The sequence below is a fragment of the Varanus komodoensis genome, unplaced genomic scaffold, assembly GCF_004798865.1.
Source record: "Varanus komodoensis strain SLA01 unplaced genomic scaffold, ASM479886v1 scaffold5, whole genome shotgun sequence".
Lineage (NCBI taxonomy): Eukaryota > Metazoa > Chordata > Lepidosauria > Squamata > Varanidae > Varanus > Varanus komodoensis.
The window spans coordinates 4,140,288-4,159,257 of NW_025336087.1; the positions used below are offsets into that span (position 1 = coordinate 4,140,288).

The window sequence follows — 18,970 nt, forward strand, 5'->3', positions numbered from 1 at the left end:
GATTCTGCACTGAAAACACCCCTACCCCACTCCTTACAGCTGACATGGAAAGAACTGAATTGGCGGCTTCTCTGAGGCCCTAAGAGCAACCTTGGAGAAGGAGTTAAGGGAGGGAGGGGGGGAGGAGATATATCCTGTCAGTGCCTCAGCCTCCTTCCCTCCCGGTCCAAAGCACTGCAGTGGGACAGCCAAAAGTGGCCATTGAGCTGCATCCCACCCAGTGTAACAAGCAATTTGGAGAGTTGTGGGCATCCCCGTAGGATTGCCACCTAAATCTATTAAATAACAGCAACAGATATTGTTGCCAAACAAGTGGGGGGAAATATCCCTCTGCTAATAGCACTGCTCCCAAGAAACAATGTTGAATCAATGTTTATGTTGAATCGATATATGACCCGGACAGAGCCAGCTAGCTCCATCCGACTTTGTAAATGTTGGCTTGTCACATTTCTACAGTTTCCCTGAAAACATAGATGTCTGGGAAAGGCTTCAATCTTGTTGTGGCTGCATTTCATAGAGCTTGATTAAAGTAGGTTTTGATTAAACTTGTGAGCATTTCTCAGGAATATAATATTCTAATCTAAGTGGGAGCCTTATATGCTTTCTTATGCCTTTTTCATACAATTATTTGTACATGCTTGTCATCTCAGATTTCATTTTGATAGTTTATTTGCCCCTAAGTAATGCAGTGTATTTTAAAGGTTGAGCCATCCCATTACATGCAATACCTAAAGGGAAAGCAACATTCATTGACAAAGTTAATTCTCTTATTGATTTTTAAGTCAAACGATAGCCAGTGATGCATTTGCTAAGGGAAAAATGATACTTTAATGGCGACATTTGATCACTTAATCTGTGTTTAGGTTAAGACATTAGAGTAACAGAGAATGAATGAAGGCTGTTGTACAGAAAGGCAGAAAGTTATTTATATTGTGCAGTACTGGCTTATGATGGAAGACCAGTTTCTTGATAGTAGTTGCTTCCCTCAACTAAACATTTCTATGCCCTGTGATGATTTTAAAAACCTGTGTACATAGCTCCCCTTTATTGTCATGGTGGTGTAAATACTTGCATTGAAAACAGAAGCATTACAATAATTAGCATTCTCATTCTATAGATTAACATGATATCTCATTCTAAAAATTAACAGGCTAATGATTGGACACAGGAGTGAAGGAGGCTGTCCTATTAAGTCAGGTCATTGGTCCATCTAAGACCAGTATTGTCCCACATGCACACTTGGGTCCTGAAGAGGTCAGACATCCTTAGTCTCATTGAAATTGATGTTTCCCCATGATTCATCATAGTCCCAGGTTCAGGGGGGGTCAAAGTCATGACCAACTTCTAAGCAATCCAACTTAACACATGCTGAAAATTATAATAATCTCTGAAAGAATCTCCCAAAGCATGATCCCCATTTATTTTGGTTGGGCTGTGTAGGTATGAAACTCCAGTCTCTTTCAAACAGGATGGATGGTATCTGGCAAAGTTGCATCTTGAACTGTGTCAATATGAGATAAATATTACTGATGTGAATTTGTTTTGATAGATTAATGATGCAGCTATCGGCTGGACTTGAATAATGCCAGCCAAGGGTTCCATATCTGTAGAAGAGCTTCTAACTAATTAAAACAACAGCCTCCAGGACTTCAGAGGTAGCTAACAACCCAATTACATTGTGTATTATGAAAAAAGCATTCAATAATTTACTAGTGCATGCATAAAATCATTATATCATTATGTGCCAGATCCTTGCAAAATAAAAATGCTTTGCCTCCAGGAGCCTTAGACAGCATAACCAAGAAAAAAGAAATTATTTGCATTTTGATGTATTAGAAATAGCTTCTCAATATACTATGTCCAACATCCACCTCTATTATATAGGATATGGATCAGCTATTTTAAGAACAGAGCAAAAACAAAATGCTCACATAATATATGCTCTCTTTTATTTTCATCCTCTGAAAATACGATACGAAGATTTATTTATGATTTTGCTTGTGGGAGTCTGCAAAAACACCATACATTCTGCCACCATACAAATGGATGTCAGCATTTAAGGATAATCAAGCTTATCCATAGCTCAGCTAACTAGAATTAGAAACAGAACTTCCAAGCAAATTTTAACTGCTGCTTTAAATGGAGTTTGATTCTATTTGCATACATTTTAGGACTGCAGTCTGCTGTGCTCATGGTTTCTTAACGGACATTTAAATTAAATACTACAATAATCAGAGCCATTTCTGATGACTGGAGAAGTTTCCACATACATGGAAACACGGCCCCCTTGTGGTTAAACTACTGTATAATAGCCGAATTAGCATTATCTATACTTGAAATGACCCCATCTAGCAAAAAGCAGTCACTTGTGTTAACTTAAAGTAGGCAAGATATAGAACCCTAGCTCTACTGAAAAAATTATTCACAGCCTTAATGATCTAAAACACATCCCCCCGCCACACACGGTATCCCAAGAGGCTAATTCACTAATCATCTGCTGTGACACAGAGCAGTATTCCATAGTTCCAGGATAAACCAAGGTCAGCACCACAACGTTAGTGCTTGCTAGGCAAAGCAGAAGAGCACCAATTGCAGGAAATTACCACCACCAACATCTGGTGGAAATTGCTGATTCCCTTTGCCTAGCAACTGCTAATTTTTATTTATTTATTTTCTATGCCGTCCATTACTATAAAAGGTCTCTGGACAGCTTACAAGAGAGGAATCCAAAAACAAAAATGATGCTGCACCAGCACTAATTTGTCCTAGAACAGTATCGTTAGCATCATGATAACATACAGTGCTGCCTGTGATTGCATTTTTACTAAAATGGGCTTTGGAATCATTATTGAAGGTTACACATTTTAGGCTATTGACTTAGAAGTATGCAGAGTTCAATAAGCCCTGTTCCTGGGAAAAGGATATATAAAGACTGCAGCTTCCAAAAGGAAAAAGTGAGGAAAAGTTTCAAAGGAGACATTGTGCAAAAGAAGAATGTAACTTAAGCAGCCAATCAGTATAGCAGTAGGGTATCCAAGCCACTCTAGATGTTGTTACATATGAACTCCCATCAGCCCCAGCTAGCATGACCACTAGCCAGGGCCTATGAGGGTTGCAATCCAAGAACATCAGGACAACACTGGATTACACTACACCAATTTAAGAATATCAAGAAGCACCTGAGCAGGTCGGAAAGGATTCAGATCTGGGAAAGTCACAAATATTGTAGAGGGAATAGTGGGCAAACTCTGTGAACACCAGGAGAAAACTAGCCATGAAAAAAATTAAGGAATGTTATAATGAGGGTTTGATGTTTAAAAAGAAGAAAGATCAGGAATGTTTGCCTAATTCATTGCCATATAAACAGAGCAATCATATTTAGATGACACATCAGAGTGGGAATTTGCTGTGAACTCACCAAAGTCCCCACTTCCTGAGTTACACTTTCATGCAACGAGATCATTTAGTGGCTGTTCTGAATCAGCGTCTGGGCACAGTACTGAACTGGATGAGGACCAATATGCTGAGACTCAATCCAGACAAGTGGAAGGTTTGCCTCCCCAGGGGGATGATATGAAATCAGTTCTGGAGAGGCTGCACACCTCCTAAATGGATCAGATTAACTGTGTGGGAGTGCTCCTGGATCAGTACTGTCACAGGCAGATTCAGTGGCATGCAGCACTTTTTATCAGCTTAGAACAATGTACCAACTATGTCCTTAACTGAGCTAGGATAGCTTAGCTGCAGTTATCCACACTCTGGTAACCTCTCAGATGGATTACTGCAATGGGGCTGCCTTTCAAAAGGGTTCAGGAAATTCAGCTGGTCCAAAACAGGGCAGGCAGCAAGATTGTTAACAGGGACTGGCCAAGGTCAGGCTAGTATTTTAGGCTAGTATTTTTCCAGTTCATGTCCTGACCCAATTCAAAGTACTCATATTAATAGTCCAAGCCCCAAACAGTGTGGAACTAAGTAATCTGAAGAATCATCTGCTCCCATATTTACCTGACCAGACCCTGAGTTCATCTTCTGTAGTCCTTCTGAGGAAACCCTTGCCAAGGAAGTCAGGTGGGTGGCTACTAAAAAAAGACCTGTTCTTTGTGGTTCCCCCAACTATGGAATGAACTTCCCAGGGGGACTTGCCTGGTACTCTTTCTGGCACCAGATGAACACCTTATTTTCCCAGGAATTCCTCCCAGAACTTAGTTTCAGATGGTTTTAAATTCAGTAACGTATTTAAAATAGCTGTACTGCTGCTAGGTTTTATTCTAGTTTTTACTTATATTTTATACTGTAGTTTTTAAATCATTCTGAACTACCCCAAGAACTGTGGCTATTAAATGGAATAAAATGTAATAAAATAAAATGGTAGTTCTTTCTAAGGATGAGCCAGAAAAATTGTTGTCTGGAGCAGCCCTAAGCAACAAACTACACATTGTACTTACTATATAAATGTTGCTTCATCCTCTTGAGATAGATAGATAATATTAATTACAGGTTTGCTGTGAAAGGAATGATTCTGAATTTGAACATGGCAAGGGGAGACTTATTTCCTTGTTTCCCACTCACATTCTTAACTAAAATTTCTCCCCTTGCACAGCCTGGAGCATTTTGCAGGGAGGGGGTCAAAAGAACTCTATCAATGCTGCTGAGAAATTATGTGCCAAGCTGCAGAGAAGTGCATACATAACCCTCCCTTTACCACACACTGATGAATCCCCCACCCCTTTCAATCCAAGCCATAGATTATACAATTCCCATCAGCCCTGGCCATCTTAGCCAGCAGTGAAGGATGACAGCGGGCTCATAAGGTGAGCAAGTTATTTTTTAAATAAGGGACATAATGAAAGTCTGGAGCTGCCTGGTTCAGACTTTTCACTTGGTACAGGCCACACTATAGTAAGTAAATTACAACTAGAATTTCCTTTGAATTCAGCAACAGAAAAAGAAAACACAGTTCAATACAATGGCAGTTCAGGCGTATTGTATACAAGTGTAAGAAGCCTTTCTTCATGCCAGTAACCCCACAGATGAGTAATAGTTTTCACACCTGCATAACAAATCTAAGGAATCGATAATGACACCCGAAATTCTAGGTAGTTATAGTTAATCTGTTAAAAATTTAGAATGTGAGGTTGAACAGGACTTACCCGAAAGATGTTGTTTCTCCTTATAACAGGGGCATCATCATTTACTGGTGTAATGGTCACAAATATAATTTGAGGCAAGCTGTGTTTCCACAGTTCTGTGCTGTTTGCTACGATAGTGAAATTGTCAAGCAGCTGCTTACTGTCATCATGAACATAGAAGATTAAACCTTGTTCCACCTGAAAAAGGAAAGTAACCACATTAAGAATCCATCACATTCCAAAAATCAATCTGAAAGATTTGTTTTGCTCCAGTTCTTCAACAATTGTCATTTTATCTCATCATATTATGTTCAGCTTTTATATAAACTATTATATACAATAATGGAAGTCAATATACATTCCTTAACTAATTATTATTTTATATTACCAAGTTAAAATTTGCTATGCATTTTTAAAATATGGGAAGTTTCTTATAAGTAATGTATTTTGCTCAGTGGAATCCAGATCATCTTACCACACATAATTTCCAAGAGATAATTTATATTGGTTTTCTTTTTGGGGGGCAGAGGGATGACAAAAATAATTAAAACAAAAGTTATGTTTTACCTGTTTTTTTGTAAATTTAGCTAGTGCCACTCCAGGGAAGTGGGAGTTTGCAATATGACCACATTTTGGTGGCCCAATTAAATGGAATTCACAATTGACCCCCACAAAATGTTTATTAGGTATTTTAAGAAAATCTTCTTCTAGGGCTTTCAGACCTCCTTCAGCAACTGTGAAGTTCTGCACTTCTAGTGGGATCAGCTTTGGGATGATGTCTACAACAATTTCTATCCCACTGACTCCCCGGATGCCATTGGTCACATCCAATGAAAACTGGTCTTGGAGCTGGTTGGAAACAGTCTGCACATACTGGATATTGCCATCATTGATATCTTGCTGGGTAAAACACAAAACTGGATTTTCTTCTGCTCCAAGGTAGCCTTCTTCTGAAGTAAACTTCCGAAGGTATCCGTAGGCTGGAGGTGATTGTACTTTGAACTCTATTTCTGATGGCAAACTGTTTTCATGCACAACCTTAAAAAGTATATGCAGAATTAATCAAAAACACACAATTAAAAACTTTTCTTCCATTTATAGCTTTTGATGTGGAATCCTTAGTACATACAGCACAAAACATTCAGCTATCTTGGCATAATTCCCTGAACTTACCCAAAGTTCCTAGTCAAAGTGACTGGCTGGTGCAGTGACCAGGATAGACATCTCTGCCACTGTAGAGATACAGGTGCCATCTGTTTGACAACTGCTGTTGCTAAACTGTGCATGTACACAATTTGCATCCTGGTGCAGCCTATGAACACATGATGTGGACATATTGTGTCAGACTCAGCCAGTGCCATCCATCCTAACTTACACTGACTCTCCAGTTTCAGACCAGGTCCTTTTTCAGGGGCTCTGTTGATATGTGAGATTTTATGTTTTTTAAAGTAGAATTCTTAGAAACTGGATTGTTTAACAGCAACAACCCCCCCTCCCCTCCACACACACACACACACACACACACACACAACTGGGCATTGAATATGAAACTATCTGCATGCAATGGATGCACTCTGCTACTGAACTATCCCGACTTTAAAAATGTTTTATCAAGTTTGCCTTTTATTTGTAAGAAATACATTTCTAGTATTCACGGGTTTGGAATCAAACCATACTGTATTTACTTAAAAACTGTCCCATATGAATATCAGGAAAGGAAGCATTATTCCCTTTAATGGTAAATTCAGGCCAAGTGACAACAGAAATGGGCTTCAGGGCTATGGAGAAATAAACAGAAGGCATTACTAAGTTTGGGAGTACAAAACAATGTAAGGAGATGGAAGTAACTCAAAGCTGGCCAAAGGAGACTGGTATGTGTCATCCAAAACCAAAGGAATTATTTTTGTTTCCCTTCAAAACCATTGTTTTAGTTAAGTTTTCAACAATTTATGCATAGACGGCAGCCCAAAGCTTCTGCAGATGGCTGGTAATGGTTGGATGTTTCTCTCTGCAGGCCGATGCCCCCATGGTCCACAGTACCAAGTTGAGCTGAATGGCTGAGTGAGGTGTCCTGCAAGCAGCAGTGGCCAGAACAAAAGGTTCACAGGGAAGATCGGGGAAGTTGTTAATATAAAGGATCCTTCCCCCTCTTGTTTCCCCATGACCCCAAGCAGGCTTTGCAACTAATTCCCTCCCATTGGTTCGATTTCATTGTTTCAATTTCAGTAGGAAAAACTAAACAACAAAACAGTAACTCAAAAAACACTCACCCAACTCTCACCCTAAATACTGTGATCCAGCAAGCCTTGTTCTCTCCTCTACCACCCACCCCACCAGTAAGTAGCATTGCTCTGCCAATCAATTAAAAACTGGATAAATTTAGATCTAACTAAATCAAAGTTATAATAAATTAATTTGAATTAGTTTGATGAATCAGCTAAGTTTTTTCTAGTCATCCTTAGTAAACATACCAGATTTAGAGTTACAGGCAGCCAGACTGGATCACATTGCAAATGGTTTTATAATCCACCTGACCCTTAGTTAATTTTAAGTAAAGTAATGCTCTTCCCTGAGAACAGTATCTCAGCTTCTGATGTTTTTCCAAAAGCATGAAATTATGGGGCAATAGTTACTACATCACTGAATTATGTTCAAGTCAAAATTATCAATAATTGTTACTTATATAGTGAAGTAAGTATGCAAGTTTTTGCATACTTTGCAGCATCTATTCCCACAACTACTTTGTTGCAGAGATCATTAATGTTCAGTTTAGGATGGATGATGTCCACACCGCACAAAAGAAAAAATATTTAGTATACCTTGGTATGCATTATTCACATGCTTAGCTTACCAGCAATTTCCCTTTATTGATTTTAACTGGCTTTCCTTCTTCAACCAAAAAACTGCTGTTATGTACTACCACTGGTGAACGTTGATGACTTTCCAAGAATATACAGACATTCATTTCAGCCACCAATTGGACACCTTTAGCATAAACTGTAAAGTTAAATGTGTCGATCAAATTGTTACTGTCATCATGCCTATAAGTCACATGTCCTATTTTTAGATCATGCTGCGTGAAAGTGCCCAGTGCTAAATTATTTACAAAGATGTTTCCATGCCTCGGAGATGTAAACATCTCAAATACAATTTCATCATCACGTCTAATGTCTTGGTTTGTGGTAGCACTCAAGTTTGCTGCAGTGATGGTTCCTTCTCTTCCTTTCTGGATCAATAATCCTGTATTGTTTTCTAGGCGGATGTAAGGGCTAGAAGCACTTACTTCTAGCAGTGATGATGTATAGTGTTTCCCATCAGTTATGAACAGCACAAAGCGCCCATAGTCTGGCCCATGGTGGATAAACAGGACTCGTTTTTGTGCCAAGTCCTCTTGCTTAAACTGATACAATCCATGCGAGGTTTCATTGACAAGAACCAACTCGCCATTAGGAATGCCACGCCTGGTATACAACAACTGGCTATCATCAAAGTCAGTGTCAGGATCATGGTAGCAAAGATCAGCCAAGGTCAATAGTTTCCTTCCATTCTTAACAACATGAAATACCTTATCTACCACACGGACTGGTTTCTCATCATTTTTCAGCTGGATGGAAATGTTAAATTTTATTTCAGTTGATAAGGGGGCTTCTGTTTCCATGTTTGCGATCAATTGTTCTCCATATTTTATAGCTGTTGCAGTGATATCAATTTCATCATACTGTGTCTCAGAATCATCATGTACATACATAAGGCGTTTACCAATTATATCCTGATTCGTGAAACAGCTCAGGTTATTGTTACGTTCTGGAGAATCAGAAAAATTAATCAGCATTAACTTCCCATGGCGAGGGCTCCTGGTGACTTTATACTGGAAGGTTTTATTGTCAAGAGTTTGTGCAAATAATTCTGATGTTGTTATCAATTTTCCTTCACCTTCAGTAACAGTGAGACCACGGTTTGTCAGAAGAATGCTTCGTGGGTCTGTTTTAATGCTGACTTTGAAATCATAGACATTTGATATCACATATTGTGTAGAAATCAAGAACTGAAATGAATCCTGAGTATCCTCAAGGGGCCTACTGATCAGCTGATATTCTACTTTCTTATCAGAAATGTCCTGTTGACTAAAGGTTGAATTTATTTGCAGAGAGACATTGTTAAGTAGTATCTTTCCTTTCTCAGGCAAGGACTGCAATCTGTAATGCAGTTCATTTTCTGGCACTTCCACTTGTGCTATCACAGCAAGTAGGTTTTCAGAGCTCAGGTACCCTCTCTCTGATTTATCAATCACTAATGGCACGTGTCTCAGGAAATTATACCGTAACCATTTCACCATAATAGGAAACAGAAACTCTTCACTTACTTTGCTGCCAATCCCGACTTTAAATTTGAAGTATTCAAGGGCATTATCCTGCTGCATTTCTTTGAAGGTAGAAACATACCTCACACGGCCCCTTTCAAGAGAGTGTTGGGGAAAAGAGTTTGTTTTTTTCCATTCTCCACCAGGCTGTTTTTTCTGAATTTCTCCATAGTGGGGTGGCTCTGTGATCTCATATCGTACCTCCAAGTCTTGTTGGAAGGCATTTGTTTCAAAGGCCAAATGGTTGAGTCTGATCAAAGCTGCACTGCCTTGTAGCATGTCAACTCCTGTGTTGTTGACCAATTTAAACTCCAGGGGTACAGCCACAACACGCAACACAACTGTGTTGCTGATTTTCTCCCCATCACTTGCTCTCAGAACAATCCTAGAGTTCTTAACTCCAGTGTGGACAAAGCAAATACTGTCATTTTGTAAGTCTGTGTATGAAAATGTACAAATACTCTTTCCAGGACTCTTGGAATTTTCTAGAAATCCTGCATCTGCATTCAAACTCCCAAGGACCGAAATACTGAGAGCTGCAGCATCTGTGTCACTGTCTGTAATATTTATCAAATCTACACTCAGGCATTTCTTTGAGTATTCTAAGAGAAAAAACAAGTTTCCATTTGGGAGTGTGAGTTCTGGAGCATCATTAATAGGTCTTACTGTAATGGTAAACATATATTCTTTGTTTCCTTGAAGATTTGGGGGCATCTCTTTTTTACTGCTTGTAGAAATGGAGAAAGTGAAATAATCATAGCTTTCTTCAGAACCATCATGGACATACAAAACTCTGCCTTGCCACAAATCTAGCATGGTAAATGTTGACTCTTCCTGCTCTGGGTCAACATTCAACCTCAAATGCCCATGGGAAGGGTGGCTTTTAATTTTAAAAAGAATTTGCGATTGGCGAATCCCCAATTTTTTGAATTCCACATTGACTTTTATGTGCTTAGATTCAAGAGCTGCTTGTCCACCTTCTGGAACAATCAAATTGTTAACGACCAAAAACTGAACATGACGTTTTTGCCCATGGAGTTTGCTAATGGCTGAAATGGGAGTTGTTCCAACAAGCAGGATTTCAATAGGTACATTAGCATTTGTACTAATGTCACTCTCAGTTCTGCATCCAACTGAAATATCCCTAGTCACTAGAACATTTTTAAAGGAATTCCTTTCTGAGTCAACATTCAGATCTTTCAAACAGCCTCTGAATGATCCCCCTTGAGCATATCTTCCAGAAACTGAAACTAAGCCCAATTTCAGAACTTCTGCATGGATGGCATCGTTTATTCCACCTATATAAAGGGCTCCCTCAAGAACAGGAAGTACACTGTGTGCAGGCAGCAGTGTTTTCACAGTTTCCTTCTGTACTGTCAGCTCAATATATTTTGCAAAAAATTTCAGTTTGACAAGATGCCACCGGCTATCATTGACTGGCCTGAGAGAAGAAAGCTGAATTCTATTATCACCCATTCGAACATGAACTTTAATACAACCATTTTCAATTTCCATTGCAATAAAATCTCCCCCTGTACCAGAACTGTAGAGTAGCAAGCCTTTCTGAGCTGTGGTTTGCACTGTATATGCCAAAACTCCTTCTGGCTTGACATTCCACCGAGGAAAAGAAACATAGGACTTGGAGCTAAAGAAGCTAATAGGCTCCTCATCTCCTGCAAAAAATTCTTCACTGCAGCTCAGTGACACTTCATGCACTTTTTTAAATCTAGAAGGTCTTAGGGATGCTAGGATGTCATGGTGGTTGAATAGCAAATCTTTCATACATCCTCGAAAATTAGCGTGCACACCATCAAAATAGGGAAAACGAAGCTCGCCACTCCCACCAACGAAGATGCCATGTTCAATCTTTAATTCAAAGAGAGTACCTAACAGTTTTGTACTAGTTTGATAGTTATTGTCTATTACTAAGGCAATATTATCTCTTTCATGATGGACTTCCAGAAGGTGCCACACTAAATCATTTAGCTGGGAACTCAAGTGGGAAGAGAGAACTTGTTCACCTCCTCCAAAGTTGAGTCTCACCTGCAAAAAGAAATATAATTCATATCATCCAGTGAGTCAAGAAATAATTTAACAAAAGGTTAATCAAATTAACTACATGTATGAAACATTTTTCTCTTATCAAGATGCTTAGGAATGGGAAAGTATCTAAAATACAGACTGTACAGAGACTGGGACATATATGCCTAGTTTTGATCCTGAGAAAACAGGCAGACATGGTTTAGCATAATAAAAACAAGAAATTTTGATCCTTGCGCTCTCCTGCCTTGCATGCAAAGGGAGAGTGAAACTTCCTGCTCTTGGTTGTGAAATAATTGTAATTTCCCATTTTATCCATTTTCAAGACATTGGCTCGTTCTAACTGTAGTTATATCAAATCATCTAGGATCAAGCCATTTTTCAGAACCATGGCAGGTTATATTAAACCACACCATGGTTGCTGACCTTCCTCCCTTGTAGCATAGCCCTCAGGAGCACCACCACCAGCAGACCAGGTTGAAGACATGGATTATTTGCCTGATAGTCAGATAACCTGTTTGCCTGAACTCTATTCAGGAACAAGGGTCTATTCATGAGGAGGGAAAAAGTGCATGCATAGAGAATGAGGTATCAGAAACAACTACAGCTACTAAAACAGGAAGAGTCTTAGCTGTATATAAGACCTCAGTTTTTTCGTAGACCTTTGCTATGTTAGCAATTCCCAATGAGCTACTTGCTGAGGACAAAAATTAATGGGTTATTCAAAATAAAGTTTCAACTTCTTCCCTTTGTGTGTGGAGGAGGCAAGGGAGGAGGAGTGGGTGAGCCAGAACCTTGCCATGCCATGTTCTTGTAAACCATGGTTGAGCCCTGTGTTTGAACCAGACCACTATGAAAAAAGAAATAAACCACCTTGAGTACTTTACAAAGTACAATGGTGGGCTTCCATCTATCAGTAAGCATTTTGAGTGCTAATGGATCTGGACCTTGTGATGAATTTGTCCAAGGGTTTGGAGCTGATAGGAGTTGTAGAACAGAAATAATGGCTGGGCCACATATTCCTCATCCAAGACTTACTCTAAAATACAGTAACTACACCTTGAACTATGCTGTCTTTATTAGTGATGTATTTATTAATGGCATTAAAATGTGCTGCTGTTTTATCCTTGAGATAACAACTAAGTGAACTGGAACTGGTAAAACTTAAATTACCTTGTTTCTACTAAAAGAAAAACAACAAAACATTCTTTAGAATGCAGTATTGAGTTAAATATATAAAGGGTCTAAATCATTGTGATGCAGCTTTGTATGATTATAAAACCTACGTTTATATTTCCAGAATGTAATTCCACCAAAAAGTAAGCTTCTTTTCCCGCAGCAAGAAAAAGCAATCCATCTGGTTTACTTGTTTGAAAATGTAATTTCAGTGATATTGTAGAAGATGATTCAGCAATGTTTAACTGCACGTAGCTGTCTCCATAAAATGAGGCTAAAGAGCAGAGAACAAAGGAAATCATGGGGTGTTGACATAAGATGGTTTTCCAACATTTCAGGTAGAAGGCACATCCACAATTAAGGGCAAACAGAAGTAAGAAATGTTTTTTCCTCCCAGTCTACTAGTTTTATGACTCTGAAAAGGTTCACTATGAGATTTAAAATATAAAATATTATTACTTTGTAAAAGTACTACTCATTACATGCAATGATGCAAAACAGTATCACTAATCACTAAAAAGTTTTGCAAAACTTATTGAATTGGCAGCACCAGGGCTTTTTTTGTCATAGAAAGCAGCAGAATGGCGTTCCCGCACCTTTTTTCAATGGATTTTATGAAGTGATTTTGGCTAGCAGATCAGCAGCAAACATCATTAACATAGTGGCTGCTATTGTGTCTGAGATCTGCTATCTGGTAGTGAGAGATAGCTCGGCTTGGAATTGGTGTGTGTGCTTACTGCAGGCTGCGACGTGAGTTCCGGCACCATTTTTTTTCCTACAAAAAAAGCACTGGGCAGCACTAACCAAATGTGGAGATTATTCTTCCAGTTCAGTGAGCCTATGTGGAGGAATAAAAATTTTATCTTCAGTGAAAAGTAGAATCAATGATAATTATTCAAAGCAGGGTTTAAAGATGTGTGCATAGCAATGATTTACTTGTAAAAATGAAGAGATCCTTGGTCAAATAGCTACTATAATAATCAAGATAGGATTTTAAGAATTCTGGAAACTCCTGCGGTGGGGACTAAAATATGCTAGGAATCAAGTCACATGATTCTCTCACATATACAATAAAATTGTGCCAAGGGCTCCTGCTGCTAAAGCTGCCTGCTTTCTCTGTAGTGCTTGATTCATGCACAAGCTGATGTGCCCTTACATTGTTTCATGTGTTTTAGGACAATATCGAAATGTCACTAGCTGTAATGTGTTGTGTTGTTCAAACTGGCCGGCGCTGATGGGAATCAGAGTCAAAAAGCATCTGGAAGGTCAGAGTGTCCCTAATTCTGATCCGCTAGCAGACTGCAAGAATTCTTGACAATGGTAGGTACAGAAGGCTAGAGAGACCTTAGTGAAATCCATACATGCATGGTGCTAATAGGGTTCCTCCAGCTCTTCATTCTACCACTGGAAAGTCTGTTTGCAAATCTCCCATCTCTGTGCACTGCATTTTGATCACTGTGCTTCCAGAAGAAATGGTGAGGTGAGAGAAATGCCACGTTTGCCACTGAAGCATGGCTGTTTCCACCTGCTTCTCTAACTTTAGGAGCCCTATGGCAGTTGCTGCTATTTTTGGTGTATGCAAAGGTGTTTAAGTGACCCTAAAGACACGTGCCCCAGGGAGACATTCCTCATTCTGGCTCTCCTGCCAAGACACTGCCAGAAGGAAAGCTGCCCTGGGCATGAGGGTGACCTTGCTTGGCCTAGGATGTAGGATCCCAGTGAGAGAGGGGTCTTTCTGACACTTGAAGTGCCTTGTTTTTCTTTTCCCTTTTGCTGTGAGTTTCATGACAAGAGAGTACCTTATCTTTAAATCCTTTAACATCAGTTGTTAGTGAATTGTTTACTGTGAGTATATTATTATAGGCAGAGGATGTTGTTAACTGACCTGTTGGTATGTCCTTTGGTTATTGAAACTGTTGACAACTTTTAAATCAGCTGCAATTGCATAGCTGTTGCATTGCAGCTTGTATTGTAATGTATTATCGCTATGGCCGCATCTGAACTGTGTTGAGCACAATGGATATGCACTATGCAAATACATTGCCAAAATTTGAAGAAAATCTGACCCACATCTCTGTGCTACATATTTGCATGCTGCTGTGGTCACCAGTCTCTCAGAAAACAGAGTGTCTAATGCTACTTCTATCCTCCTGTTACTCAACAGGAAAAAAAATGATGATCGGACTTGAGGATCAGAGGGAGGGGAAAGTATAACATCTTTGAAAGGACAATCAGTATAAATCACACAAGACTGCCATTGATTGAACAAAACAAAGAGAGCAACTACATGATGCGCTATTCAAGATTCAAAAATGCTATCAAATCTGCGCACAGGGATGGACCATGGGTTTCTATGAATGACTGAACACAAACAGTTCATTAAAAATGCTAAAGGATGCAGCTGTTCTTTGTTGCTCTGAGAAGATTTTCTTTGCAGCATAACAACCAGGATAATCATCAGTACACTGTAGGAGAAAATCATTCAGCAATTTCCACACACTATAACAGTAATTAATGGTTCTAGAGAAGCTGCTTATCTGCCTAGCACCTTATCATATGACAGAATAGAGGCAACTACCCTGAGAACCCTTTTGATCTGCCTCTTAATGCCATTTTTTAAAAATCAAAATGTTTCCACTATGCAATTAACATAACGTGTAGTTTGACCACGAACTACATGGCTGAGTCACAATTCTCCTGCTGCAAAATTAACCTCTGTGTCACGCTGTTTCTTATGCTCTGTACACATACAGTTAAACGGGTACATAGTGCATACTTTGCATAGCTCTTCAAAACATCAGGCTTGCAGTGGTCCTCACTATCCCAATTGTGGGCCAAAGTAGGTATGACACAAGAAAACTGTCAACAGCAATCTGGTGAGTTACAAAAATTCAAAATACCTGCTGCGGATGCAGTTCAGATTGAGATCCCTGTACTCAAGGGTGGGTGAATAACTTTCTCTGCACGATTTTCCAGGTTTAACCCACCCCTTTCTAGGTATTTGCCTATTTTGGCTTTGAAGACTCATATTTGCCACTCACTTGAAGTGATTTTGTCTCCTGAGACACTTTTCTATCTCAACTTGTTTTGGATGTGAAATATTTTTAATACCCTTTGGCTACGTGCATCCTGTAATTGAGTCATGAGGTCATTTTGGTCACGTGGCTGAATGGTGTGATGTGATTAGATGTCTACACAGGGGTCTCTGGGGAAGCAGCCCAGCAATGGGAATTGCCTAGCCCACTGATGGCCCTACACATCTTCAGTATGTATTCTCCAGTATCTTCACCCAGAATCTGTCTGGCCCTCTAGGCTGGGTGGTAACAGTCCCAGAACACAAGCTAAGAAGTTAGTATGAGCGCTGTGTAGCACACAGCATCTGCTTTTTGAGTTCATGCCCTTTCATCAGATTAGCTATGTTAGCAAGCATCTGAGTTCCACACAACCCTGTCTGACAGAAAGCCCTGTAAACCTTGGAAGCGTGCCATCATCACGGTGCAGTAGATTTTATAAAAGGCATAGTGTGAACTAACTTGAATCCTGCAAAATGTTTCCAGCATTATCTTCAACAGCTGATGCCATTTTGAAAGCAAGTACTTTGTCTGAACAGGATTTAGACTGAACTATTTCCACTGCAGTTCTCCACTCTGGGGAAAGCATGAGCAAGATCAGATTTCTAAGTAGCAGTCTGAATTAAATCACGTTAGGCCATTCAGCATTATGAATGGGCCTCAATACTATTTGCCTGTGGAGTATGGAAGATCATTGCCACTTTAACGTTGAAGTGTAGAATGTAAACTGGTCTTCATGCTTATGTATATTTAATCAGGAGTCATTAAAGGGCTCTGGGAAAAAAAGCAAAACTATTAAAAATCAATCATTTTTTTCACTTGACAAATAACTGAAATCCCATTATTGTCATTTTATTTTTATTTATTTTATGCCATTTTATTTATTTAACAAGTAAATTATACCTCTTGGATTCAATTCAGAGGTACATGACCATAACAACTGAAGTCATTTGTTTCTATTATCAGCCAAACTGAAGCACATCTGCAAGCAGCAGTTCCCCAAGTGTCTCCACTGCAGCCACATCTTCTCTCCACTCCCTCATCCTGGAATGCCCATTGTGGGCAGGGATCAGGAAAAGGAAGGAGGGTAAAACACCAAAAATCCCAGCATATTTGAATTTAAGGTTTTTACTGCTAATAACTGTTAGAAGAGGTGTTATAGCTCTTCAGAATGGCAAACAAACAAACTGTGCACAACCCAGGAAATGGCCAAACTATCAATTTCCCATCAACAGTTCTCACACCTGGTAGCCAGTGCTCTTAAGTTTTTTAATAGGCAGATTTGGAGTTTCCTCTGAAAGATGTGAGAGAAAGTTAATAGAAAATGTTGCAAGTAACTTCAGTTGCTACAGTTATGCACCTCTGAGTTGAATCCAAGTAGTGCACTCAAAATCTCATTATTGTCAAGTGAAAAAGATGACTGATTTTAATAGATTCGGTTTCCTTCCAAAGCCTTTTAATGCCTTCTGATTATATATGCAGCATGTATTTACATTCTACACTTCAACTTCAAAGTGGCAATGATTGCCTGTCTTATGAGGGCCCCTCCATAATGCTGTATGGACTTATGGGATTTAATTTAGAATGTTATGTGGAAACCTGACCTTGCACATGCTTCCCCCGGAATGGAGAACTGCTACACAAATAGCTGATGTACCTAAAAATCACATCTAAAATGGGGCAAGCTTAGCCACCAATAGGAATTATGTGCAGGTTACCAGGTAAGGAACTTTTACAGAAATCTGTAGCTTGGTGGTAGTGCAGATGCTTTGCATACAGAATACCACAGATTCAGTCTCTAGGTATGGATGAAAATATTCCTGCCTACAACCCTGGAGAGTTGCTGCCAGTCAGTGTTGGTAATACTGGGCTAGACTGACCTATGGCAGCTTCCCCTGTACCTGGGTTGCTTATCCCAAGCTCTTTTCATTCCATTTCAGAAAAGGCTTTGAGAACCGCTGGCACCACAGAACTGTTAGAGACCAATCCTATACTTGCTTAGAAAGAACAAAATCCTACAACTCCCACCATCCCCCTGCTGTCAGGGCGCTTTTAATATCTAAGCAGCCACAGGACTGCGCCCTCAGGCTTATCGGCGGTCAGTGTCTAACAGCTTTCCCTTCGCGACACTAGGACCCCAAGCGAGCCTCCACCTGGCAGCCGTGGCGGTTGCCCCGATCCCGCCCATTACACCTGGCCTGCAGCGCGCCCCACAACGAATGCACACAAGCAACTATTTGGCCTTTTTCCCGAGACAAGTGTCTGATGCCAGGATGCAGCTGGCACGATCCAAGGCAGCCGCCGCCACATGAAAGCGACGCCGTATGGCCCTTGCACCGCCTTCTCGCAAGTTGCGAGGAGGACTCGGCCCCTCCTACGTGGGACCGAAGGAGCGGACGCGACGGGACGGAGGTGCGCGGGAGAGAGAAAATGAGAGAGCGCGCGCGCGCGCGCGAGGCAGCAGATGGGGAGCCGAACGGGGAGCGGCCACGTTCCCTGTAAATCCGTCGGAGCAGCTCAGGCTTCAGACGCTGCAGCAGCTCGATCAGCAGCTTTTTTTGCCAGGGACGGGGAAGGGAGAAAGAGTGCTGCCCCCCGCCATACACAAACGCACGCACGCACGCACGCAATGGAAGCCCTACCTGCGAGCAATTCTCGGCTAAGAGCGAGCAGCAAGAGCAGCCAAGCGCTTGTCCAACGCCAGCCCGAGGCCATGCCGGCGCCTCCCCCACCCCCCCATACACACCTCCCTCTCGGGGGAAAGGCGAGCGGCCTCGGGGAGCAGAGCCCGGAGGCAGCGCCGGGGAATCAGAGCTCCGCCCGCCGACAGCTGCCGCGGCTGCTGCTGGCGTACTTGTTGCTCAGGTCAGGTTACACGGAGGGGCGAGGGAAGGTGGGGGGAGCACGAGGCGGGCGGCCTTTGGGCTGTGCAATCTGGCGCTCCTCGCCCCTTCTTTTGCCCAAGTATGGACTCCGCCGGAGCGTGACCCAAGAATCCGCTTCAGTATTTTCCAAGAGCGCGATTCTCAACTCTTCCCGTTGAGACGGGAAAAGACCTGCAAGTTTGAGCATTCCCCAGGGAATGCTGGGGGTTGTAGGACTTTTTGCGGTCTAAAGTGCAGAGAACGGCACCTTTAGTTCCGTTTGAATGGCTGGTAGGACTCAACCCTGAAGTGAAGTGAGTTGGTCATAGA

At 40.8% G+C, this 18,970-nt stretch overlaps 1 protein-coding gene across 1 annotated transcript; it reads right to left on the minus strand.

The window, feature by feature from the left end:
* Positions 1-5,918: 5,918 nt before the first annotated feature.
* LOC123031653 (chondroitin sulfate proteoglycan 4-like) lies at positions 5,919-18,522 on the minus strand. The gene is made up of 4 exons (XM_044446870.1): positions 18,419-18,522; positions 12,816-12,979; positions 11,298-11,532; positions 5,919-6,441 (listed from the first exon to the last, which is right to left on the minus strand). Exons 1-4 carry the CDS (start codon positions 18,489-18,491, stop codon positions 6,299-6,301), a joined length of 615 nt encoding a protein of 204 aa, XP_044302805.1. The 5' UTR covers positions 18,492-18,522; the 3' UTR covers positions 5,919-6,298.
* Between the last annotated feature and the right edge of the window lie 448 nt (positions 18,523-18,970).

Bases quoted from the DNA above. Each gene is read 5' to 3' on its own strand.
- LOC123031653 (XM_044446870.1), bottom strand. From the start codon at position 18,491: ATGGCCTCGGGCTGGCGTTGGACAAGCGCTTGGCTGCTCTTGCTGCTC. The intron at 12,980-18,418 runs GTAGGGCTTCCA...TCTGCTCTTTAG, and splicing joins TAGCCGAGAATTGCTCGCAG to CCTCATTTTATGGAGACAGC. The intron at 11,533-12,815 runs GTAGGTTTTATA...TTCTTTTTGCAG, and splicing joins TACATTCTGGAAATATAAAC to GTGAGACTCAACTTTGGAGG.